Below are 23045 nucleotides of genomic sequence, written 5' to 3' on the forward strand. Positions count from 1 at the left end.
GAGGATTTTTTCTGAAAGGAGATTCATAAATTGGAAAGTGCCATCTGTCACAGAGACAATGTTTGGTATCTTTCAGTCGCCAACTTGTTTCATGTATGAGTATCCAGATTAGCATGATGGCACTCACACATTTTGCTGCCTTTTTGTTTTGTTTGTGTGACGACTTACTCTTGAATTCAGAAGTTTTTGACATCTGAGCCCAGTATCCGCCAAGGAAAGTAATACCAGTTGTTGACGATTAGTGTCTAGCCTGAATGTGACACCTTTTTTTCACTTTCCACATTTTTTTTCTTTTTCTTTTCATTTCAGGAGGAACAGTAGTGCTTATATATCAGACACTACATCCTGAATGTTCCCATTGCACCTCTGCTTCTCTTGCGTACATCCCTTAAATGTCTCATGTTGTTTTCTAATATTGAACTGTAAAGTATTGTCATGAGACAGTGTTTTTCAACCCAAAATCTTTGCATGTACTCTCCTACAGGAGGCACGTCAAGTCTCCAGACAGTTTTAACCTTGTTAGTTGTTGTTTTTGTATCCCCCGATAGGAGGACGACTTGGATGTCGCACATCGGGGCTGTTCCCATCAACCCCCTGCTTGGCTCCTAACTGCCTTTTAAGCTTTTTTCCTCTGTGGTATTCCCCTCATTATTGACAGACCTCAAAAAAGTCTCCATAAAGACTCCGCTTGCTTGTTTTTTGCTGGATTCTCGAGTGTGCTGTTGTGGCAGAAAACAACTTTAAAGTGGCTCTACTTGTCTGTGAGACCAAGAGGCAGATTCTGCAGTTTGTCTCCTTGACACTGTGTGTAAACTTAACCTTGGACTCATGGGATTTCAATAAAAGTGGCCCCAGAAGCAGTGATTTAAATTATGATTCTCTCTCTACACCGCTGTTTTGGTGGGATAAAGGTGTGCAGTCCTCATGGGGAATTGATTTTTTCCGGGGAATGCTGCACCTTGGTGGGGAATATGAAGGATGAGAACAATTTCCACAGCGAGTAGAGGGTTGAAACAGAGTTTATTGGGTATTTTTCAGATTGGGGGGAAACTTCGCAGAGTGCTGGTTATTCCTTCTTGAAGTTCTTTTACCGTCCTACTGCATTGGGTAAACTTTCGGTCACATGGTGTTACAATGCCGGTGGGATTATTTTGGGGACTGCTGTGAGCTGCAGGAGGCATAAAAGTGAAAAGAAGCAGCACAACAAATCACCTGCAGGATCTGTGGTATGAGACATCTTAAGCTGCACAAATATGAGGAATTTATACCACCGTCTCCTCAGATCCACACAGATTTTTTTTTTACCTTAAAGAAGAAAACCCAACAGCGCCTGTAAATTATTTTTTATCTTAGCGACTGCGCAGGTGAATCTCTGACAATTCCCTTTTTATCTCCTCTTTTTTAAGGCTCTTTTTAGTTGGGCTGACTGCAGGGAAGCATACTGATGTGCGGTCAGTGGAGGAGCAGTAAAGGAGCCAAAGGAATCCAGGTTTGATGTAGGTTCAATGCCCTTTAACCCATTCATCTCTCTTTTCTGCATGACTTGATTCTGTACCCTGACTCTTCACTCTTCATCCTGTTATATGCTGGAGATTGTCAGGCGCATTGAATTTCCTAGAGAGACAGATATGAGGCATGATCTTGTGCTGCTCAGCTCTGAAAAAAAAAAAAAAAATCATATTAAAATTGCTGGTATAAGGCACAGAGTATGGAGGACCAAGACTGACATTATCAAAAATGAATAAAAGTGAAAATAAAAACAAAAAAACAACAACATATACCCAAGTAAATAAACAAATCAATAAATACAAAAATATACAAAAATAATTGTTGAAATACAAATCAAAATCAATAAATAAGGTAATAAAACGTGCTCTGCTCTCATATTTATTAATTTTTATTTATTCTTTTTTTTTGAGCCAGACACTGTCATTATGAAAGACAGAAGGAAATGTTGTTCAGATGAGGGAGCGGTCCTAAGTCTTTCTTGGGTTGAACTGTTTGCCTATTGGTGGATCCACAAGTGAGTGCAGAAATGGACTAGTTGTGCTTTTCAAAAAAAAAAAAAGAAAACGCTAAACTGATGATGATGCTGTTTCATGAACATTTAGTGTTTTTATTCACTGGCCAAATTGTTGGCCGTGATCATGCTAACTCAAAAAAAGAAAGAACAAAACATTGAATTTCCTCTTTTTGTGGCTGTTTGCAGGCATACCATCATTTATCTATTGTTTTTTATTTTCACTTTCACTTTAAAAAAAAAAAAAAAAATTTGGCAGTTTTGGTCCTCCATACAAAACATTCCCCTGTTTGATCCCCCACTGGTGTGGGATCACATCTATGTTGCAAATTCAAAAAAACACAAAAAAGGACTCTGTTTTTTCTTTTTCAACAGTCAGCACTTCATCATTCTGTGGTCCTCTTTTAAAATCAGCTACATGGTCTCCATTCTTATTGTATTAGTACAGATTGCTAAACACAAGTCCCTCTAATGATAACAAATGGCTTTTTTATGCTGCTGCACTGTTTTGGCCAAAAATAACCATATATTATGTCCAAAACAAATACAGTGTAATGGGAAAAACACTTTCTGCTGACTGGTACATTTTTGGTTTGTAGCAGTCTCCACAGGAACATGCCCAAACGTATCAATTTGTGATGAGAATTCAATAAATATTTTATTCCACAACTGCTTTCTTATCTTCTGGGGTATTCTGTATTTGTTTGTTATCCATACTACTGTTCTTTTTTAGAGACACAAGGCTCAGTGGAAAAGATGACAAACCGAATTATCACCTGCCTTTCTTACAAATAAACTTGAATTTCTGCACTTCCCATGTGAAAACCAAACTCAGAGTCATTATGGAGCTCAGTGATGATGTTCTTCAGAAACAGAGGGGTGTTGTCACAGAGACTTTGTATTGTGCAGTCTTTGAGTTTGTGGCACCCTCTGGCTGTGAGAAATGTAGCCCTTGTGGACGGGCTACAAACTGCAGTCTTTGGAGACTCCACCTCAGGCTGGTTGCAGACAGAACGTAAATCAACACACCAAGACAAAAATGCAAATTTTTACCACATTGATAAGCATGGGTTGGATCTGTAGACCGCCTTTCCCTATCAACCAGGATTTATTCGTAACTCATTGTTTTCATTGATATTAAATTAACAGTTTTGTCCGTGTAAGGGTATGGCTGACTTGTCTTACAGTCGGGAACCCTGACGCTGCGTGTGGAGAGGCTAAAGGCCTGCCTCTTTGCCTCATCTTTATTTGAACAACATGGATGTCATCTTGCTCGGCTCGAAGTGAGGTTGCCACAAAAACTGCTCCCCCTGGTGGCTGGCTGCAGTATAGGTCAAAAAATCCATCTCCCCAATCATTCCAGATGGGCTGTGATCAAACTTAAAAAAAAAAAAAAAAATGTTATACACCTCGTAGAGTTTTCTCACATTGATTGTTGTGATGATTTGAAGGTATTATTTGTCTGCCTTGTATTCAAGTTCCCTTTTTCTGAAAAGTTTCGTTTTCATTAGTCATAAAAGGTCAAAAATTAAGCTTTACGTCACGTTTAACGATGATTGACAGCAGCCATTCTCATGTATTTCTTTCGGGGATGGTAAAATATGTCGGAAGGGAAAGCCAAGAAGAGATTAGACTCTGAATCCCTCATAGCCTCTACTGCGAAGACTCAAGCTGCACAATAGTTGCCAATGGCGGCACCACGCTGTCTACTCCATAAAAAGTCTATGGTTGAGTTCGGCATCATGGCGTCCGATAACAGATGTGTGACAGCACGTTTTATACAGTTAATGGCTCTACTAGGGGCTGCTTTTGCTGTTACTGGTGTTTGACCAATCAGACGGACACATTTTACACAGCTGGGTAATACATAAGTTTATGACTGTTTGTGTGGGATAGAGTTGGCATAAAGTGAATTCACAGTCACATTTTTATTTAAACTTCATGTAAGTTCATTTAGCAGTATTAAGAGGCTGATCATGCACTTTGATTGGTTATATTATTTCGCTGATTGTAGTCCACCACTCTGCTACTCCACACACCATACTGCAGGAGACTGGAGCTTCTCTGAAGACTGGAGTGTGCTTTCTGCCACACTTCACTCCTCTCCTCCCATCATAGCTTTCCTACTGGTGCCTCCACATGTGCTTCGACGCTCTTTGTTCCACTTCATTGGGGTGTGTGCTCATGTGTGCGCCCCTGTGTCTGTCTGTCTGTCTGAGTCTCTGTGTGTGTTTGTGCAAGTGTGTGTGTGGATGAGAGTGTGCACTAAGAGAGCATTTTGAGTATGGGTTGGATCTCTATGTTTACTCCCCCACCCCTTCTTTCTTGTTTGACGAAAGTGTGTGTGTGTTTCAGCGTGTGTGTCTGTCTGTCAGTTGCAATGTTTGAAGTTGAGCCTGCCTGGCATGTGTACGTCTGCATGTGTGTCTGTGTGTGTGGTGTGCAAATGAAGAAGGCGGAGTGTGTGAGCGAATCTGTGCAAGGTTGCAGTGTGTGTGAGTGGGAGGATGCTCTGTTGAATGTGTGTAAAAGAGAGAAAAACACACTCTCTGCGTGCATGGTTACTGCATGCCTCTATAGGTGTGAGCAGCATAGAAACCCCCCTTCTTGCACGCACATGCACACAACTCCAGGGACGAGCATGTTCATTATTCTTCCTAAAAGAACCATTAAAATTTCATCAGTGCAATGCAATCTGTAGCAGGGCGGGGGGTAGGAGTGTGTGCATGTGTGTGTGTGTGTCAGAGAGACACACAGCAGAGTGAGGGGTGGGAGCTTGCATCCTCCTCTCATTCACCACTGCCTGCCTTCATGCCTCTCTCCTCCTCCTCTTCTCTTCTTCTTTATCATCTTCCTCTCCTCTGGTGGCTCGATCTCCTCGCTGAGAGCTTTGCCGATGTGCAGATTACGACTTCCCTCATGATGTGAGCCGCCAGAAGTCCCCTCCCCTCCTCCCTCCCTCCATCCCACCTCATCCTACTACTACTACGACTCCAGCTACTACCAAGACGACTGCTGCTGCACCTTCTTCTTGTCTTTCACACACACAGGCACAGGAGGAGGCTCTCCTCAGGCAAGGTGCAGTTGGATTCTCACGGAGGGATTTCTCTTCCTCCCGGCTGAAAGCCTGTTTGGATGTGTGATGTAGGAGCGCTGGATGAATCACATTCCCAAGATTTTCTGGATTTAACTGGAATATCTTTTTTTTTATTTTTGTGTGGAATTCTCCTTTAAACTTGCTGGGAATTTTAGGTGAGCCATGCTTTCTTTTCTCACGCTGTTACAGCAAACTTGTTGATTTGTATGGTCAGAAAATGGAGCCACGTGATTGGTTTGCTTTCTCTATGCACAACTTTCATAGTTCTTTTCTTTCATTTTTTTTAAACTAGACTGACGGGGTGTGTGAATTCTTGGTGTATCTTGTGAAAAAGTTACGCTCATTAGTGAACCTTTTTTGTGAGCGCTGATTGGAATTATTGGATAAGTGGGAAGTACCCCACATCTCTTCCCACGCATGGCAGCGTCCTGTGGGTGGCTTTGTTTTGGCAGCAGGAGCGTGTGGTGCCATGTCTCAGGTAGATCTGATGGACCTAATTGAGTCCTAATTGGGGTTCCCCTCAGTCATGGCGTGTTTCCTTTTTTTCTGAGCGCCACACGGCTTCAGATGAAAGTGTCTGATGAGCCGTGTGTGTGAAAAAAAGATTGAGTGACGTTATTAAAGAGTTGCACTAAGTAGTGTTCTGTGTGTGTGTGTGTTTGGCTTGAAAAAGCCTGTAGCTTCTGTGTGTGTTTGTAGCAGTGAGAGTGTGTGGTGTGTGTTTTTCGCAGGCCCATCTGTGGAGGTCCTGTGTGATGGATGGTGACTGACGGAGGGTGTGAGGTGTGCGAAGGAGAAGAGGGAGGAAGAGGAGAGGAGAGGCGTTGAGCTGGGGGAGGGTGTTGGGAGGAGACAGGGAAACTGGTCCCCCATCTGTGTGTGTGTGTGTGTGTGTGTGTGTGTGTGTGTGTGTGTGTAAGAGAGAGACTAAACGATGTAGAGCAGTACATCACAGACTGGCTAATAGAAAACTGGAGACTTGAAGGGTCTTCTGCTTCTCTTCTATCACCACACCCTCCACACAGGACTCTGGGCTGTGAGAGATGAACAGTAGGACACTCTGAGGTTCCTGGCACTTTCTACTGTGTGTGCAGATGATAAAAAAAGAGTGTGGATGCACAGCCTCTTTATACCTCTTCTGCTTTCCAGGTGCCATATAGCTGTGTAAAAATCAGCACAACTGTTTTAAAACAATCTCTTTAAATTTGCTTTTAGAGCCTGTCTGTAAAACCACTGATACCTAGCAACTCTGAATATCGTTAGGTTGATGCCCACCAATCATGTTTTCAACTTTTTTTTTTGTCTGTCTCTCATATTCTCTGTTTTGCAGTCACTGTTAATCCACATTTCCACACAGCACTCCAAAAAACTGAAGTCTTATCAAGTGTTTTTGTCTTATTTTCAGTAGAAAATGCTTTTTTAGACTTAATATGAGCCACATTCACCTGACCAGTCCCCAAAAATGTCATATTCAAGTTATTTAAAGACAAAAATTAGCTCTGAATTGATTGTAACAAGTTAAAAAAATCGTTAAATGGAACAAAAGAAAAGTTACTTGTATTGAGACATTATTCTAGTTTAAAGCAAATTTTTGAGCAGTTCTTTCTTATTCCATTGGCAGATTTATTTACTTCTTACAAGCAAATTAGACCTCATTTTTTTTTAAATAACTAGAAACAACACTGGACTGGACTGGTCAGGTGAATGTGGCTGATAATAAGTCTAAAAAGATATTTTCACACAAACACATTTTCACACAAAAACACTTGATAAGACTTCAGTTTTTCCAGTGAGACTGAACACCTGGCATTTTTGAAAAGTCCTAAAAACTCTTCAACTAAAGAAATGCTTTTGGACTTGGTAACCTTGTTTTCATACTTTACAACATCATTTTGGACCTCTGTAGAAGTCACAAACTACCATTACAGCTAGCTTGCCAGTCCTTTTCCTATTCTGCATGTGTCTTGTGCTTTTTCTGTCCTCCAATTTTGGAGAGGCTCCACCATCACCCATTGTGCATTAGTGAGTGATAATGTATGATTTAATGGGGGTTGTGCAAAATCCAGATGGGATCGCACAAGACTCAGACATAAAGCAGATCCTGGAACCTGAGTATTTGCTTGACTCCCTAAGACCCAAGCTTTTGTCTAGTGTGCTCTTCACCTTGCTCTTCGGGATAAATACAACCTAATAAGTATATTGACTAAACTTGTTCTTTATACAGGAAGTTGGACTATTTGTGTCATGAGTTCCCTGTTAGTTGTTTGTTGTTAGTGTCAGTGTACTTAACCTGTGAGGTTTTTTTCGCTAAAATATGTGCAATGTTGTGTTATCACCAAAACATGATAAGGGCAGTGTCCCTTAATGTGGCTAATAGATCAAAGTTTAAGAAAAGGAAGTATCATAGGTCTAAGAGGCAGAAATGTAATGTCCACATATGTGGACGCTGGGTCTTAAGATGTTAGTATACAAACAAGTTGATTCTAAATATCAATCGAACTACAGCGTGAACAGGCAGAGGCAAACGTGCCAGTTTTCGTTCTGTATTTAATGCACGTATGATCGGGTTGTCTCTGTATAGAATCATTTCTTGCTATCATTTGGTTTAGACCAATCAGAATCATATATTCAGTACTGCTGCATAATGTATGTCTAAACAAGGTTTATCAAAATTTCAAGATTGTGTCTCATTGAATCGTATGTTAATGGTAAATCCATCCATATTTCTGCAGTTCCCCTGCAACAACATGAGCTGTTGTTTGTTTACTTCTTACATGTAGTGATAGACAACCTCTCCAGGTTGTTACCTCAAAGAGACTGTCTGGTTTGTGTCTGCTGCTATTATTAGCTTCCTGCTGCAGCTTCTCCATGTCTGGGAGCATGTGATGGGGTTACCAGTAGAAACAGATGCTGCTGCCTCAAATGGTTGCTGTACTCTGTAATTGGTTGGTTCATTAATTGGATTGTGTGCCTTATACACAGTGACAAAGTCCAGGCTACTTTAGACCTGGGTTTAAGTCCAAGCCTCCAGGCATTTGGTGCGCTGAAACTCTCTTCTCCCTCAAATTTTCTGTTACTATTCATTTGTCTTAACTAGAAAACTAGCGCAGACCTCCACCAAGCATATTGTGATTGTCACCAACACTTTAGTCCTACTTTAATGTTATACTCCCTTTCAGCAGACTGTCTGCTACAATTTGGTGTAAGTTGCAGGTTTGTATGATAATTTGTTACCTGACAGTGTTGAAAATTATGATGACCCAGTACATATTTCATATTCCAGATCTTGGTATCCAGAATATTGCCAGGATCTGGATCTTACTTTTACATCTGTCAGAAATTATGGTGACCTTGTCTTGTACTGTTTTGCAAAGCGATCCGACCATGTATTGTGGAGTTATATACACATATGGTGAAAACAGCCCTATCTCACACTGATAAAGAATCTTCCAAAAAATCCTGGAGTCCAGGCGGTGAAAGACAGTGAAAGTATTGGATTTATTCATATCCATTTCTTCACCTTTGCCTGTGGCCTGGGACAACACACGTAATACTTGAGGGTTTTGATTGCTTCACATGAACAGCTTTCCCAACCCTTTGCCTGTATTCCAAGCAAACACCACACCCTCCTTGACAGTCCCTGTTGAAGTCCCCCTCCCCCAGACAGCACCCCCCACCCTGTTGTGAGTGTAAAAAGATGATGCATTCAACAATCAATGGTTGTAACGCTGCTGTGCTGTTATCCCTCATTTCTGCTGGGGGCCTTGGTGTGATTTAGTGAGGCTCCTGAGGCTCAATATCCCAGCACGGTGCACTGCTGGGGGAGGAGGGGGAGGACAAGGGTGTGTGCATTTGTTTTGTGCATGCATTTGAATGTGTTTGTTTTCATGCAGTGTGTGTGTGTTTAGCAAGTTCAGCATGGGGGTAAAGCAAGTGTATCTGCATGAATGAAGACGCTTAAGTTTGAGTGCCCCCTCTGGGAAAAGCCAACATCCACCCCTCTGGGAATTGGATCATATGTGTCAAGATGTGATTTTGGCTCCTGTTGTTCAGCCTGACGGTCTATTTTATTTAACAAGGAGAGACACTTCCCCCTACCCCAGTTTGGTGTGGCAGCTTTTTAAACTGAGCAAAATTGAGCCGCTCTCAGTGCTGGTTGTATATCACTTAGGCAATTACAACCTTCACAGATCTATTGGTAATAAAAGAGAGGTTTATGAAGCGCAGGCACGCCAGGCAGTGGAGGAAAAGGCTTAAAGAGGAGGGGGGTTTAGGGTGGGGACGAGGCGAGGCAAGGCTTTAGAGCTGGAAGACGAAGCTTTTGCTGTTTGATTTGTGTCGTATTTCCTTGCACCGTGCTGCAACACATCTCTCTGTGACCCTTTAACCCCTGGCGGGGTTTCTCCTGGTCATTTATTACTTGTGTTTGTGTGTGCTCATGGGTGTGTTCCACAAACCCACATATCAAATTAGCCAGCAGACTCTTGTGTGTCATAATCAACCTCCCAGATGCCTTCATTGTGTAACTGTGATTTGACAGCTCTGGTCTCAACCCTCTTCTCTTTATTCATCTTTATCTGGGTTTGGAAACCAAAACCCCTCCCACTCCTGTACCATCCTCTGTGCCACCATCCCTTCCTCTCCCATGATCCACCACAGCCATAATGAGATTTGATGTTAATCCCAACACAATATCACAAGATTATGCGCCTCCATAATGCTCCACGCAGGCACTGCCGGCAGTGGAGAAAGGGTTTGGCGCTCGTAGAGGAGGCTTGGCTGGCTCAGGCACATTACTGTAATCTAAGTGTAATTGGGTGGTAATGCAGCTTGTATGCAGATGAATGGAGGAGTGGGGAGGTGTCTTTTTCCCCCCTCTGTTTCATCCTGGCTGTCATTTGAGCCCAGGAGAGGGAGAGTAAGGAGGATGTAAAGCCAACAGTGAGAGTGAGCACGAGAGGAAAGACACGCTGGAGGTGGCCTGGCTAGACGGAGGAAGACACTGATAGAGTGAGGGCGAGAGACTGCCTGGGGAAGGCAGAAAGAGGGTGGGAGAAGGATTATTTATCTCCAAACTGGTGTCAAACTCTTGAGGCAAGGGTGGGTTGGTAAGAGATGGTGGTTAATGAAAGGAAAGAGGTGGGAGAGCGGAGTTAGCTGAAGACACAATTGAGGGGTTTGGAGTTCAATGGATCATATTTGCTCTGTAAAAACTGGACTGTGTTTAATGCACTGCGGGACTGGGAGGTTAGAAAAGGTGTTATTCAGGAGTTTAAGAAAATGATTTGTAGAGAGACTGATTTTAGGAAGGCTAAGTAGTTTTTTCTCGAGGATAATAAGGCATTTTAAAAAGCATCTATTCAAACCATAGACTATAGAGTGGACAGTGTGGCTCTGCCATTTACCATTGTACAGGTTTGAAGTCAAACTATTCCCATCACAGGCACCGCCATTGGCAGCCGTTGTGCAGCCAGAGTCTGGGCAGTAGAGGTTATAAGGAACTCTGAGAGAAACTGAGTGAAGCCGTGTGACAAAAATAATATATTTATTTTTTCTTTCGAGAGTGTAACCTCTTCTTGGCTCTACCTCCTGACATATTTTACAATTCTGAAAAAAATACACAAGAATGGCAGCTGTCAATCATTGTTATACACGATGTAAAACCTTGTTTTTAACCTCCTATAACTAATGAAAGAAATCACCACAATAATAGGACGTGGTGAATTAATTTTTTAAAGTTTAACCACGGCCCATCTGGAATGGCTGGGGAGACAGATTTTTTTTACCTATACTGCAGGCGGTCACCAGGGGGAGCAGTTTTGGTAGCAACCTCACTTTGAGCTGAGAATGATGATGCCCAAATTTTTTACAGTCTATGGTTCAAACTATTTAAGGGATGTAATTGATATATTCTTGCATGTATCTGTAACTGTTTTGACTATATTTGTGCATTTTCTGCTTAAGTTATGTTTTTGCAGGGCACCCCAGGGGAAGAAAAAACTGCCCTGGGTGGGTCCATCCAGCTAAACGAATGATATTTATAAAAAACAAGGAATTATTTTGGGATCCAGCCATGACCAAATCAAAAAAAAAAAAAAAGAAAAATAAAAGAAGTTGAATATGCTTCCATTGTTTGCATGTTCCCTGCAGTCGCAGAAGTCTTGATTACTATATATAGTTATAGTTTTTGAAATGGTTGAATGTTTCTTTTGTTTAGTTGAGTGATTGCACTGCCAAGTAAGATTTTAAATCCCATGGTGCTGGGCAGGTGCTGTTTCAGCTGCAAGGGTCCTGATATCCCTCCTGAATCACTCTGCTGTCTCTACATAACACCCTGTTGTCTCCGGAAACAATAAACAGTGAGGTGCCAGTGAAATGTCGGGCCCGGGCGCCTGTGTGGAACAAAACAAACAGCCAAGAATTGACACAGTGACATGCATTCCTCAAGCTAATGAGCTGCTGCTGCACACGTCAGTCTTCACCTTCACAATAGTGATTACCCCGTTAAAGAGAGCAAGGATACCTGCAGCCACACAGACATCCACACGCAGACATCCAGTTACCGTGACAACAGAAACAGACAGGGTCACACTTGGTACAGATTGTTGCTTCAAGACTGGTTTTAATGGCTACCTGGAGCACATGATGGTTCTTTTTAATGTTGAATCAGAGAACGTGCACATACCATTCAGAACCTTTGATTTGTATCGCTGTCACTCGACTGTTCAATAGAGTAAACCATTTCCGCCCACCACAGTTTTCCCATCAGGAAGCACTCCCATAGCTTGTCGGCTAGTTTAGCTGTCAGTAGCTCTGTTGCACCTGTTGTACTGTTCCCATCTTCACCCCTCTTATTGTCTCTTCTCACTTTCTGTTTCCTGCTTGCTTGAATTTGCTGCAGCATGTCTTGCTATAAACAGTGATTTCAGGCACAAAACAGATCAAAGATGTGCTTGCTCTCAGCCTCGGTGGATGTTTACCAGTGTCTGTCCTCGTGCGCTATAACCTCAGGGTCTTTTTTTAACTTTTTTTTTTCTTTTTGCAAAATTGGTTCTCCAGGATGTGATGACTCAAAGTTCTTGCAGATGCATTACGTTTGAACACAGAGAGAACACCTGCAGCATATTTAAATGGATTACTGGTTAAGTTTCTTGAGTTAAGACTTTTTTGGTTTCAAGACAATAGAAAAGTACATTTTTGTTTTTCTTATTCTTTTTCACTAAGTTTGAGAAATTCAGGCCTTATTTTTTCTGGACTTTCTAAGCACTTGTTCAGATTTTAGTTTTGCATTGTCAGTTGTGGAGTTGTGGGGCCTCAAACTGAGGACAACATTTACAACAATGTTTCTTAAATTGGGTTACTTTAAGAGCATGCATCAGTTTGAATTTATTTGTGTCTGTGTGTAATGATGGCTCACATACTTCCACCTGCAAGTGCCAAGTATGACAGCTTGTTAGTAACTTTATCTGTCAAGGAAGTACATTTGATAACTTCTGCACAAACTCCAGGATATATATATATTAAAAGTGACTTTATATAACCGCATATTTGATGGATAAACATTCAGCATTCTTTGTTACTGTCACCCCCTTGAGAACTTTGAGGATCCAAAGAGTAATGTACGGATCAATGTCAAAGAAATTCTCACTCTGATCTTTGAGTTATGGTTAGTATATCTTAAAGAAATCTTTCAAAGAATGATCCATAATTCACCCCTGCTGTAAGAAAGGTTTAATTTTAATCAAGATATGATGATGTTTAAGTCAAGAAATTTGATTTTTTTTGTGAGGGTCACTGTTCTTTGACTCTAAACACAGAGAAACTAACGGCCAAAACACCAGATGTGTCAACAAACCAATGTAACGAGTGCAGCCAGGCCAGGACTGAACAGGTTTGAGGTTTTCCAGCTCAAAATATAGGAAAAGAGGCTCAGCAATGGAGTGGGAAGCGTGGGGACTCCTCGATCATGGAGGGTGCCGGACTTAATACACAGCCAGTGTGAGTTAACGAATTAGAAAGAGTACGGTGTCAAAACGCAACTGAGCAGAGCCAGACCAGAGATGCATCTAGTCTATTCCTGTCGTTAGCCCCCAAGTGTCATCTGTGTGTGTCAATGTTGTCACATGGTTGTTAGTAGAGCCAATGACCTTTAACCTGAGGATTTAGGGGACCAGAGTTTAAAACTACATCTTTATGTTAGAATAAAGAGATTTAACTCCTCTACCAAAGAAAATGAGACCATACTCACAACAGGTACTTGTTGAAACGGTATTTCGACAAAGCCGAACTGTACCTCTGCAGAGTCTGATTCTGTTTTGCACTTTTGTTTGTATCAAAAATTATAATGAATCATTGAAAGGTCTAGTAAAAAAACACTTATTAATTCCTATGAAATAATGCTCTCAAACCTCAGTAAAGGTCTTTCCCAGACTCTAAATGCTAAAAGCAGCACTGCAGCAGGGATCATTTTGTCAACCAACCCCCACAGCATGTTCAGAATCTAGAGGCTCTTTTTGACTGATGCAATGAGCTGAAATGCAAACACTTCCATTTGAAGCCTAACTGTCCTGTGCCTGGAAGGATTTACAGTGATGGTATTGTAAAAACCTCCATTTATCCATTAATGTATCTGACATTGGGACTGTATTTACACCGACCCAAACATTATTTTATGAGCACAAATGGCACTTGCAAGCTCGTTGATGTTAAACAAAATTATACGCATTTTGCACATCATTAATATTTGCTGCAGCATCTGGTTTCTCTGTTCCTCCATATGGTACTCATGCAATGCTGTGCTGAAATACAATTACATTATGTAGTTTAGTTACTGTTTAAGCTCTTAAGACCTGTTTCCACCAAGCAGTCTGGTTTAGATCAGTACGGTTTGGTACAGGTTGGCTCGGTCAAGCCTGGTCCCGTTTGCATTTCCACAGCCAACGGTGCCCCCTTGTGGTAGGCAGCTTGTAAGCCAGATGCTGATAGCCGCAACAGCAATAGTGTGATGCCATAGCAGAAGCACAACACACTGTACTCCACAAATACATCCAACAGAGAAGAAAAAAAGGACACAGTACACAAAGAGAAATGATGGAAGACATCCGGTAATTCGCCTTTTTTGTGATCGGCATGTGGCTCTTTGATACAAAGTGCAATCAAGCTTTGTTTCAGAGAAGGCTGTGTGCCAGCAGCCGCTTTTGCAAGTAAGTGTAGTAAGTGGCGATTCTTTCGACCAATCAACGGTCTACAGTGTTCACCTTCCGAGATTGGATTGGCTTCGTCTGGCACCCATACAGAAGGGTGCCAAAAAATAGGATGGCTTGTCTGGGTAGGGGATCTTCCCTGGAATTAGTCAGTGGAAATGCCGTAAAATACAAGACCAACCAAAATGAACCGCTTGGTGGAAACGGGGCTTTAGTCACTGACTAAGCTTAGGTGGGCTTTCAGTCTGCTGAGAAGTTTGCCAGCATCAGGCTCTGACTACAAGGTGTGCTTTGCCTTAATACTGTGATTTAAATGTTACTCACTGTGGGAATACTTTGGCCTTTTCTCATCTTAAAAATAGATTTAGCTTGTAATCAAGTTACCGTACCTTTTAACTTTGGATAAAACAGCTCACTTCAGTGATAAACTGTTCCACTCAGCGCCCCCTGGAGACTGATAGCATGTGCTGCACACTTGTTTTGATTTTCTGCGTTTTTTTCAAATGCCTTTATTCTATTTTTATTTAATCTTTTTTTCAATTCTCTTCTTTGCATTTTTGTTTGGATTTGCATAATTTTTGTGTTGCAGCTATTTTTTTACTTTTTGTTTTTTTCCCAACTGCAATGTTTCCATTATGGCATTTATCTTTAAGTGCTGCTTGTTTTCATGAATTTGTAGTGTTTTGCTGAGTGTTTCTCCTTTGCAGGTCTGTTAGTTTTGACACCATCACAGCTGTGCCTTTGTACAAACCTGTGTTCTTCCATGAATTAAATCTTACTCTGAATTATTTGAATGATCATGGTATCACCCTTTTAATAACATGCAAATCAGAGTGTGGCCCATCCCTGGTCATTTATGAAAATCTATGTTTAACTGAAGTCTGGCTTTTACAGGGAAACTGCAGAGCAGCCACTTCTCGTAATGCTATTACTGTGTATGTAGCAAGGGACCCCTGTTACATTTATTAGATTTATCAGTGTTATTAATGGCCCACTGTGGTACCAAGCCAAGTGTGGCAAGGTTATTACAAATGTCCTAATCGCTACGAATATTCCCATTTGTCTCCTTTCCTCCTGTCGTCACTCAAGAGTGAACGCCTAGCAGATATCGATGAAGATTTTCTCTTTCCACTGTCTGGAAAAAATCCAACTCTTATTATTGACATATTTTGCAGTTGACAAACATTTATACATCACATGGTTTGCATGTATATTTAGTGTTGTAAGCATGACTGCACCCCTCTAATACTGTATGTGAAGTATGTTTCACATGATCCATTCACAGCATGAAATTGTTGTGATTTATATCATTAGCTGTTGTTTCTGTGGTTACTGATTAATGAAGAGCACATGAGATGTGTTTTGATTGTTAGTGAGTCTTTCAAGGCTGATAAAATGAGGTTTATGTCAAAGGGATGCTATTAGGGTTTTACAGTGTTTTAATGTGATGGCGGGGCGTTCTTTATGTTTCACCTTTGACCTATCGAAGTGATAATTTACGGCACATGCTAGCCCAACCCTCCTTCTATCTCCCTGAGGAAATCAGGCTGGATCTATGGCCATCATTTACATCTCCTCGAATTAAAGCAGCAGTGTGTAGTTACGGCCCTGTGGTAGTGAATCAAACTTTATTGACCACTTGGAGAGTTACAGACACCCGTTGAATACCAAGTGCTGGTGAAAGGGCAGTGGTGGGGGGGATGTCGAACAGCTGTAGAAATTGAAGGTGGGATCTCTGGCATTACGAACCAGGCTGTGATGAAACGGCAGCGACTGCTGCTCATAAATATGGAGATTTGGCTTCCAATAAAGACTTTTACAACTGACAGGAATTAAAGCATACATCCATAATCTGTTCAACTACAAATACAAGCACACGTTTGCCAAGCATGCTTCTAGCATCCTGTTTTATTGTGATTTGGATCATTCAAGGAGCTTGACATGGACCATTTCTTTTCGATTAGACTGAAAAAATGTCTCACATCTCCACATGAATTAAAACTGCCATCATCTTTATTCTGTATAATGCTCATTATATAATAATCACACAGTCAAACCAATAATTAAAAAGCAATTTATTTGAGAAATAATGTGATTGTAATTCATCATAGCTCAAAGTAATTACAGTTCAAAGTGGCCTAAATTCCTGCTTAAAGATTTTAGAATGAAATTTAATCACTTGGCTCCTTCTTAGTTACATACAAGGACACCCTGAGAGTCGTCTGTCAAAAATTTGACTAAAAGTCACTGCATCTGTTTTTAAATCAATACTAAAGATCTGTCTGCTGGGATGAGAGATGGAAGACAGAAGATGATTGATTAAATTTACTGACTAGTTTCTGTAACTCAGATCAATAAATTAATACATTATCCTGTTTTTTTTTTCTTTTTCATGGCTCACATCCTGTTAAATAATGTGTTTTATAACATGGGGGCCATTCTGTGTCAGTCATTAGAAAGCTGTAGGTGAAACTCCACCAGCTTCAGCTAATTAGTGTTAATTATGAGAGTCAGCCTGAGGAACAAAAGTAAATCTGAGCTGGTTATATTCTGAACACCATACTTTGGTATTTCTTTTGGTGTGTCCTTCAACCCTGAATCACAAAAACAGAGGTGAGTTTGCTTCTTGGAAATGTAGGTGATGATATCTGCTTTAAGTTTAGTTCTGAAGTCCTAAGGAAGATAAAAGCTTATTGTTTAGTTGGGGAATGGGATATTGTATTTAAAAGTATCTTAAAACTAATGTGTAACCACTTGGATTAAAAAACTGCTGGACATTTTTTTTTTTTGATGACAAACAAACCAACTGTCCAGTCATGCACAAATCATTTGCTTGATTGGTCCATAATACTACATACTGCATTCACCAGAGAGCACGCAAAACAAAAGACAAAAAAAAAGGTGTGATCAAGTAGTGTTGTACTAAAGCAATACAATCCAAAATGCATTCCCAAACTTAATCCGAGTTACAAGGTGCACTGAAATTCAAGAGTTCCACAATTCTTTCCCACTGTGATATGAACAGGTGCATTCTTCCATTAATACAGTACCTCAACCCCTCCAGTCTGATAACATCAGATACCGGAGATTCCCACAACTGGACAGAGGGAAGTCAGCGCCAACCCAGTAAATCATGAGAAGGGCTGCTCTATCGCCAATTTACATTAACCTTTAAATTCCAGGAAACAGTGAATTCCAGTCCCAAGATTGTTGTAGATTTCCGGCAATTCGGAGAGTCTCCTAATGTATACTTGCTATAAATTCAGTACACTTTTTTATTGATAAGTGCCTTTGATTAGGGGTGGGAGGAAAAATCAAAATACAATATACCGGGACATTTGGTTTAACAATATTAAAGTATATTTTTTTAAACTTTTTTTTTTCCAAATTCAAATTCTTCATTTCAGTCTTTGTTTATAAAATGGATCGGAAAAAAGCTACTACTTTTCTCCAGCAGAGGGTGAAATGTTTTTCTCTGACTCAGTGATGTGCATTTTATGGGAAAATATGGCTCCTGATATAGTCTGTAGACATTATTATCATCATTTAACTTTTTTTTTTATCACGGTCTGGCATTAAAGAAGCAAAGTAAAAATTGCAAAAATCATAAACATCAAAGAACCGCACCTTAAATTGAATCAGTACCCCAAAAATCGTAATAGAATCAAATGGCTACAATAGCATATCATCCCAGCCCTACTTTTGATGGTAACGTGATAAATGGAGGATCATACTTGTCATTAATCACAGCAGCTTTCCAGCCTTGTCAAACTTTCCTCCTCCACATCTGGACAGGGTGTCCTTGCGTTCTTCAAACAAATCTGCTCTACCCTCCTTTACCTACCTGGAGACACAAATGTGGACTGACCTCAGACCCTCTGGCCTACATTTGTGGCCATCTCTTTCCTGTATGACAGCTAGCATCAGTTAGCCTCCTTTTTGCTGCAAACAAAAAGAGTGCCATGTTATTCCCCAAGAGGTTCCATTGTGTTTTTTGTAACATTCAGGAAGGGAAAAGGAAGAAATTAGCACTCATGTAGAATTCATGAGTTAGAAACCCCCCTGTATGATTCCTCTGCTGAGGGAAATGGGAAAGTCTGGGAGCAACGCAGCTGTGCTTTTAGCAGGTTTAGCATATCTGGCAAGTAGTGCCTATAGCGTGCTTTTTCTTGTCTTTGGAGAGCACTGGTGTGATTTTCCTCATCACATATTGCTGCGCATATTCCCTGTGCATTGCTTGTTGTTTAGGGCTACGACATAATGTAATAGAAAGCATCCCTGCGGTACTTGAAAGGAGAGCTTTTCACAGCTTACAGCCAGCAGCTAACTTAATGCTTCTGTGGAAAATTTCCTCTGCTCGTTTCTTGATGTCCCTTAAGAACCGATTCCATGTTTGAAGCACTTGACATGATTGCCCTTAAGTAACTGACAGGGTTGCAGTGTTACAGCGTAAATGTTTAGCGGCAGAGAAAGCCATATTGCTGGAGAAGGTGTTAGAAAAGGCCAGCATGTGTGAGGTTCCTAACGACCTGATGGTGTTGCCACGGAGGCTTTTTTCTATGAAGAGCCGTCCCACAGTGCATTACCTTGAGGGATTATTGGAGCGTTTGATTGGCCAACTTCTGCGGATGGATGGTGGCTGAACTGCAGTGTGGAGAGTATTGATTTTGGTGACAGTGCAATCGTGTTTCAGTATATCAGGAAACAATGCACTGTATTTTTCCTAGTGTTGGCTGATTGGTCTGTCTGTGTTTCGCCCTCAGAGGAAAATAAAGTATCATTTAACAGATATGCTCTAATGCACCAGTGTGGCTCCAGTCCTCTGCAAAGCTGAGCTGGCTTCACATTTATGTATTTAGAACAAGAAAGCTCAATGTTATCCAAGGATGCTAACATTCCTTTAAAATGTTGCTTTGTTGCAGGTAGTGTCAATTACTTTTTCAGAGTTCATGTTTTACCATCAACAAGGGCCTTCCTAGACCAGAAACAACCTCCTACTTTAGTGTAACAGGGATGTTCATGATGTTTTGGGAGGGTGTGTTTTTGTACAGTATGCTGAGTGTAAAAACATGTTTATATCCCAGCTTTAGGGGAGATATTGTATCATAAACTTTTATTACTTCTCGCCAAGGAGGTTATGTTTCTGTGAGAGTTTGTTTGTCTGTCTGCGAACATAGCTCAAAAAGTTACAACCTTATCTTGATGAAATTTTTAGGAAATGTTCAAAATAGTGTAAGGAAGAAGTGATTAAATTTTGGAGGTGACCCGGATCACCGTCTGGATCCAGGATTTTGTTAAAGGATTCTTTATCATTGTGAAATAGGGCTGTTTTCACCATATGTGTAACAATACAAGACAAGGTCACCATAATTTCTGATGGATGTAAAAGTACGATCCAGATCCTGCCAATATTCTGGATACAGTTCATATGAAATATGTACTGGGTCATCATAATTTTCAACATTTTCAACAAATTATGGTTCAAACCTGCAACTAACACCAAATTGTAGCAGATAATCTGCTGAAAGGGAGTATAACATTAAAGTAGGACTAAAATGTTGCGTGACTGTCTGCACTCTAAATGCAGATTGTCACGCAGACAGTCTCTAAATGCTTTTCTAGTTATTGACGTTTTCATTTTGCCCTTTACCGGCTTATACCTACTTGACATTATTTCCTTTCTTGACAATTATACAGTCTTTGGTAAAGCTGCCTTGGCTTCAGATTCTCATCAGCTTCCTTGCAGGACGAACAGTATTGTTAGAACAGTAGCCCACAAATTTGTTCAAATGAGATCAAATCGAACATTTCTATTGAAGGATTTTTCTGTGATCATGTGATTACAAGTTTTACACAATTAGAAGTACAGCCTACTTGACTGGCAGACCCGCTGAACCTGTTGGCAAGGAGGCTCAAGCCCGCCGCCTCCATTTCACCTCCTGAGTAAAGTTGACCAAAAATAGGTTGAGTCAGCATTTCTAATATAACCCCAACAATATGTGGTATTGGAGCTTATTTTTCATCTCACTGATTTAATTAGTCAGTTTAATCTCTTGTGTGTACTGATTGTCATCCGTGGTGTGAGTCATGTTACATCCATGAGTATGACTGTAAAACACAGACTTAATAAAACATGGTTGTAGTCTCTGTGAAATGAAGCCAATCTGCAGACACAGCCACATTTGATGACAACAGCTGTGAGTTTCCTTTTGAACGGCTACAAGCGCCTGGCAGTCATGTGACATGGGCTGTGTCTCTGATTGGACAATGAAACAATCCTAATAATATCTACACCACAGAGTTAGAAAAAAATTCATGCGCCATACTGTGTGTGCTGATAGTGAAATCAGGGTTTTAGACCCAAGCTGTTATTTGAACCAGGCTGTAAATATGCTTCTAAATGCCTAAAAGTCAGTTTTTTTTATGGCTGGGTGTGTATGTGACTTCTGGTCTTTCTGCAGCCAGCCTCAAGTGGATTCTCGATAAACAGTGTTCCATATCAGTCTTTGCAGCATGGCTTACATGTTGACACTTTGCATTTTTTAAAAATATTTTTTTAACTATTTTATAAACATAGAGTATAAGCCTTTTGGACTGCAGATGTTGTACTTCACAGGATGCAAGTAAACCGAGCAGACAAGTTGAACTTGTGTTAAGTCCACAGTGGGGCCAGCCACAGGTCCTGTGGTTATCTTTCCATGCCTGGACCCTTCCCAGGGTGCGAGTTTACCGACCTCAGTGTGACTCAATCCTTCCCTTCTACTAGTTCTTTGTGGAAAATCGGTTTTCAGGAAAGAGACAATAATCAACAACAATCACTGTAGTGGAGAACAAACAGCATGAAGTAGGAGCTTCTGCTTCTCTCCCTTTCTGAGCGCCATGGCAACATTCACTTTGATATGCAGATACCCCCAACATATGTACAGTGCAGCACCAAGGGGAATATTGACTTTTTGGAGAGGCAGAGAGCTTCTGAATTAATTGTGCTTCTCTTTTTTTGTGCTGTTGAATCAAAGCATGTCTTATGTTTTTTTTTCTCCAGATACCGAGGGAAGACCATGTGCTGGAGCCGAGGACTGCACACTGAAGAAGATGCTGGCATAACCGTCACCTTCATGTAAAACTACACAGTCTGCAGGCTGGAAGTCCTCCTCAGTTTCTTTTTGGACTAGTCTTCAAAATGAAGCTCTCTGGGTAGATTTTTTGTTGTTTCCAGTAAAACAAACTCTTCACAGCACGTTTCATTAAAAACTGTAGAAAAGGACTGGACACCATGGATCGCCTGTGTCCGGGTGAAGGCGTGAGCCGGACACAGGCCCTTGTCGGCAAACTGTAGCCGTCTGGATTTCTCTTCAACTTCTTTCCCTTCATTTTTACTGTGGAGTAATTTTGATTTGGACCAGGGATGGATTTACCCGAAGCCGGCAAGCATGGCAAGAAGTCGACAAGTCAAAAGCTGGAGGACCAGAAAAAGGTAAGAACAACTTTTACACTTTCTACCGTCTCTGCTGGGGAATCCTCTTCTCTCGCTTCCTCTGCTGTGAGTTTGTGCTGCTTCTACAAAAGCAATCAGCTCTGACCTTTGCTGTTTTTGGAGCTGTTGTGCGCGGAAACCGAGGAATGAAAGTTTGTTTATCGCCTGGCTTGTTTTCATCTTTACAAAAAAAGAAAAAACATGTTGGTCCAATTGCTACTGTTGTCAGAATTCCCAGTAGCTCCTTTGCTCCTAAAAGCTATTTTTAAAGATGAGGAGGGAGGAAAGGTGGAGTTTCTGCTCCCTCTCAGCTTCTCCAGACTTTCATCTTGGCGTGGTGGCGCGCATGCCTCGCCCCCTCCGAACCCCTTCGGGATACATATTTACTCTCTCTTTGAGATGCTTTTTATGTTAAGCACTCTGGGAATAAAACCTGTGAGAATGAGACAAATAGCTTTCCTGTTAAACAACACCAGGCATGCTGTTCTGCTGTTGAGGCGAGAGCTTACTAGTGAGACAGCAGAAACTAGTCTGGGGTCTGACTGTGAACACAGTGACCTGGGAGGGGTTAGGTTCATCTGCGGCGGCAGTGGTGGCTGGATCGATTGAGAGAATTCAGGCGTCAGACAGAGTTCAGCTGTCTGCAGGATGTTGGATTTGAAGAGAGCAGATCTGGTCTGTCAACACAGAAAGAGTATAAAACAACTCAAACGGCCGTATTTGATGAAATAAACTGCTCCTTAATGCACAGAATAGATTCTCTCTGACCTAGAGGAAAAGAGAAGTTGCTCTTATTTCTGTTCCAGCCACCTGCGCAGAGACTGAGACGTATACACCCACACTAATGCACACACAGATGGAGACAGAGATAATAAATACACAAACACAGGCCTCCTCTCCCTCCTCTCTCTGTTTCTCTGCCTCCGACCTGATTCCTCTAATGAAGTGCTTTTGATAAGCTTAATGATTGTCCGGGAGAAGCACGGGGAACATTTGAGTGCAGCGTGCGCACAGTAATACATCAGGTCTGACATTTGTAGCACTATTAAGATCTCATAAAGAAGATGATTGTGCTTTATTATTTCTTTCTCCTTTTGGACCTGCGTGCCACCTGGGTGTGCTGCTCTTTTTATTTTTTCCTTCTTAAAACCGCACAGAGCCGTGTGCTGCCAGGCAACAACACTTTGTACCCTTTTAAAGAAGGCACTGAAAGGGAAGTGTGTGCTCTCGCAGAGCTCTGCAGTAAAGCAA

The 23045-nt window shown here is 41.2% G+C and overlaps 1 protein-coding gene across 2 annotated transcripts in view; it reads left to right on the top strand.

The window, feature by feature from the left end:
* The window catches only part of nav3 (neuron navigator 3), a 526882-nt gene that overhangs the window by 110429 nt on the left and 393408 nt on the right, over positions 1–23045 (top strand). For both annotated transcript variants that reach the window (XM_074698217.1, XM_074698218.1), the window contains 2 exons: positions 1407–1496; positions 21363–21794. In XM_074698217.1, the coding sequence (XP_074554318.1) occupies positions 21726–21794 (69 nt within the window). In that variant the 5' untranslated portion in view covers positions 1407–1496; positions 21363–21725. The remainder of the gene's footprint in view (positions 1–1406; positions 1497–21362; positions 21795–23045) is intronic.

This window comes from Halichoeres trimaculatus, unplaced genomic scaffold (assembly GCF_033239565.1).
Source record: "Halichoeres trimaculatus isolate MK-OKI-2021-1 unplaced genomic scaffold, fHalTri1.1 fHalTri1_scaffold_21, whole genome shotgun sequence".
Classification (NCBI taxonomy): domain Eukaryota; kingdom Metazoa; phylum Chordata; class Actinopteri; order Labriformes; family Labridae; genus Halichoeres; species Halichoeres trimaculatus.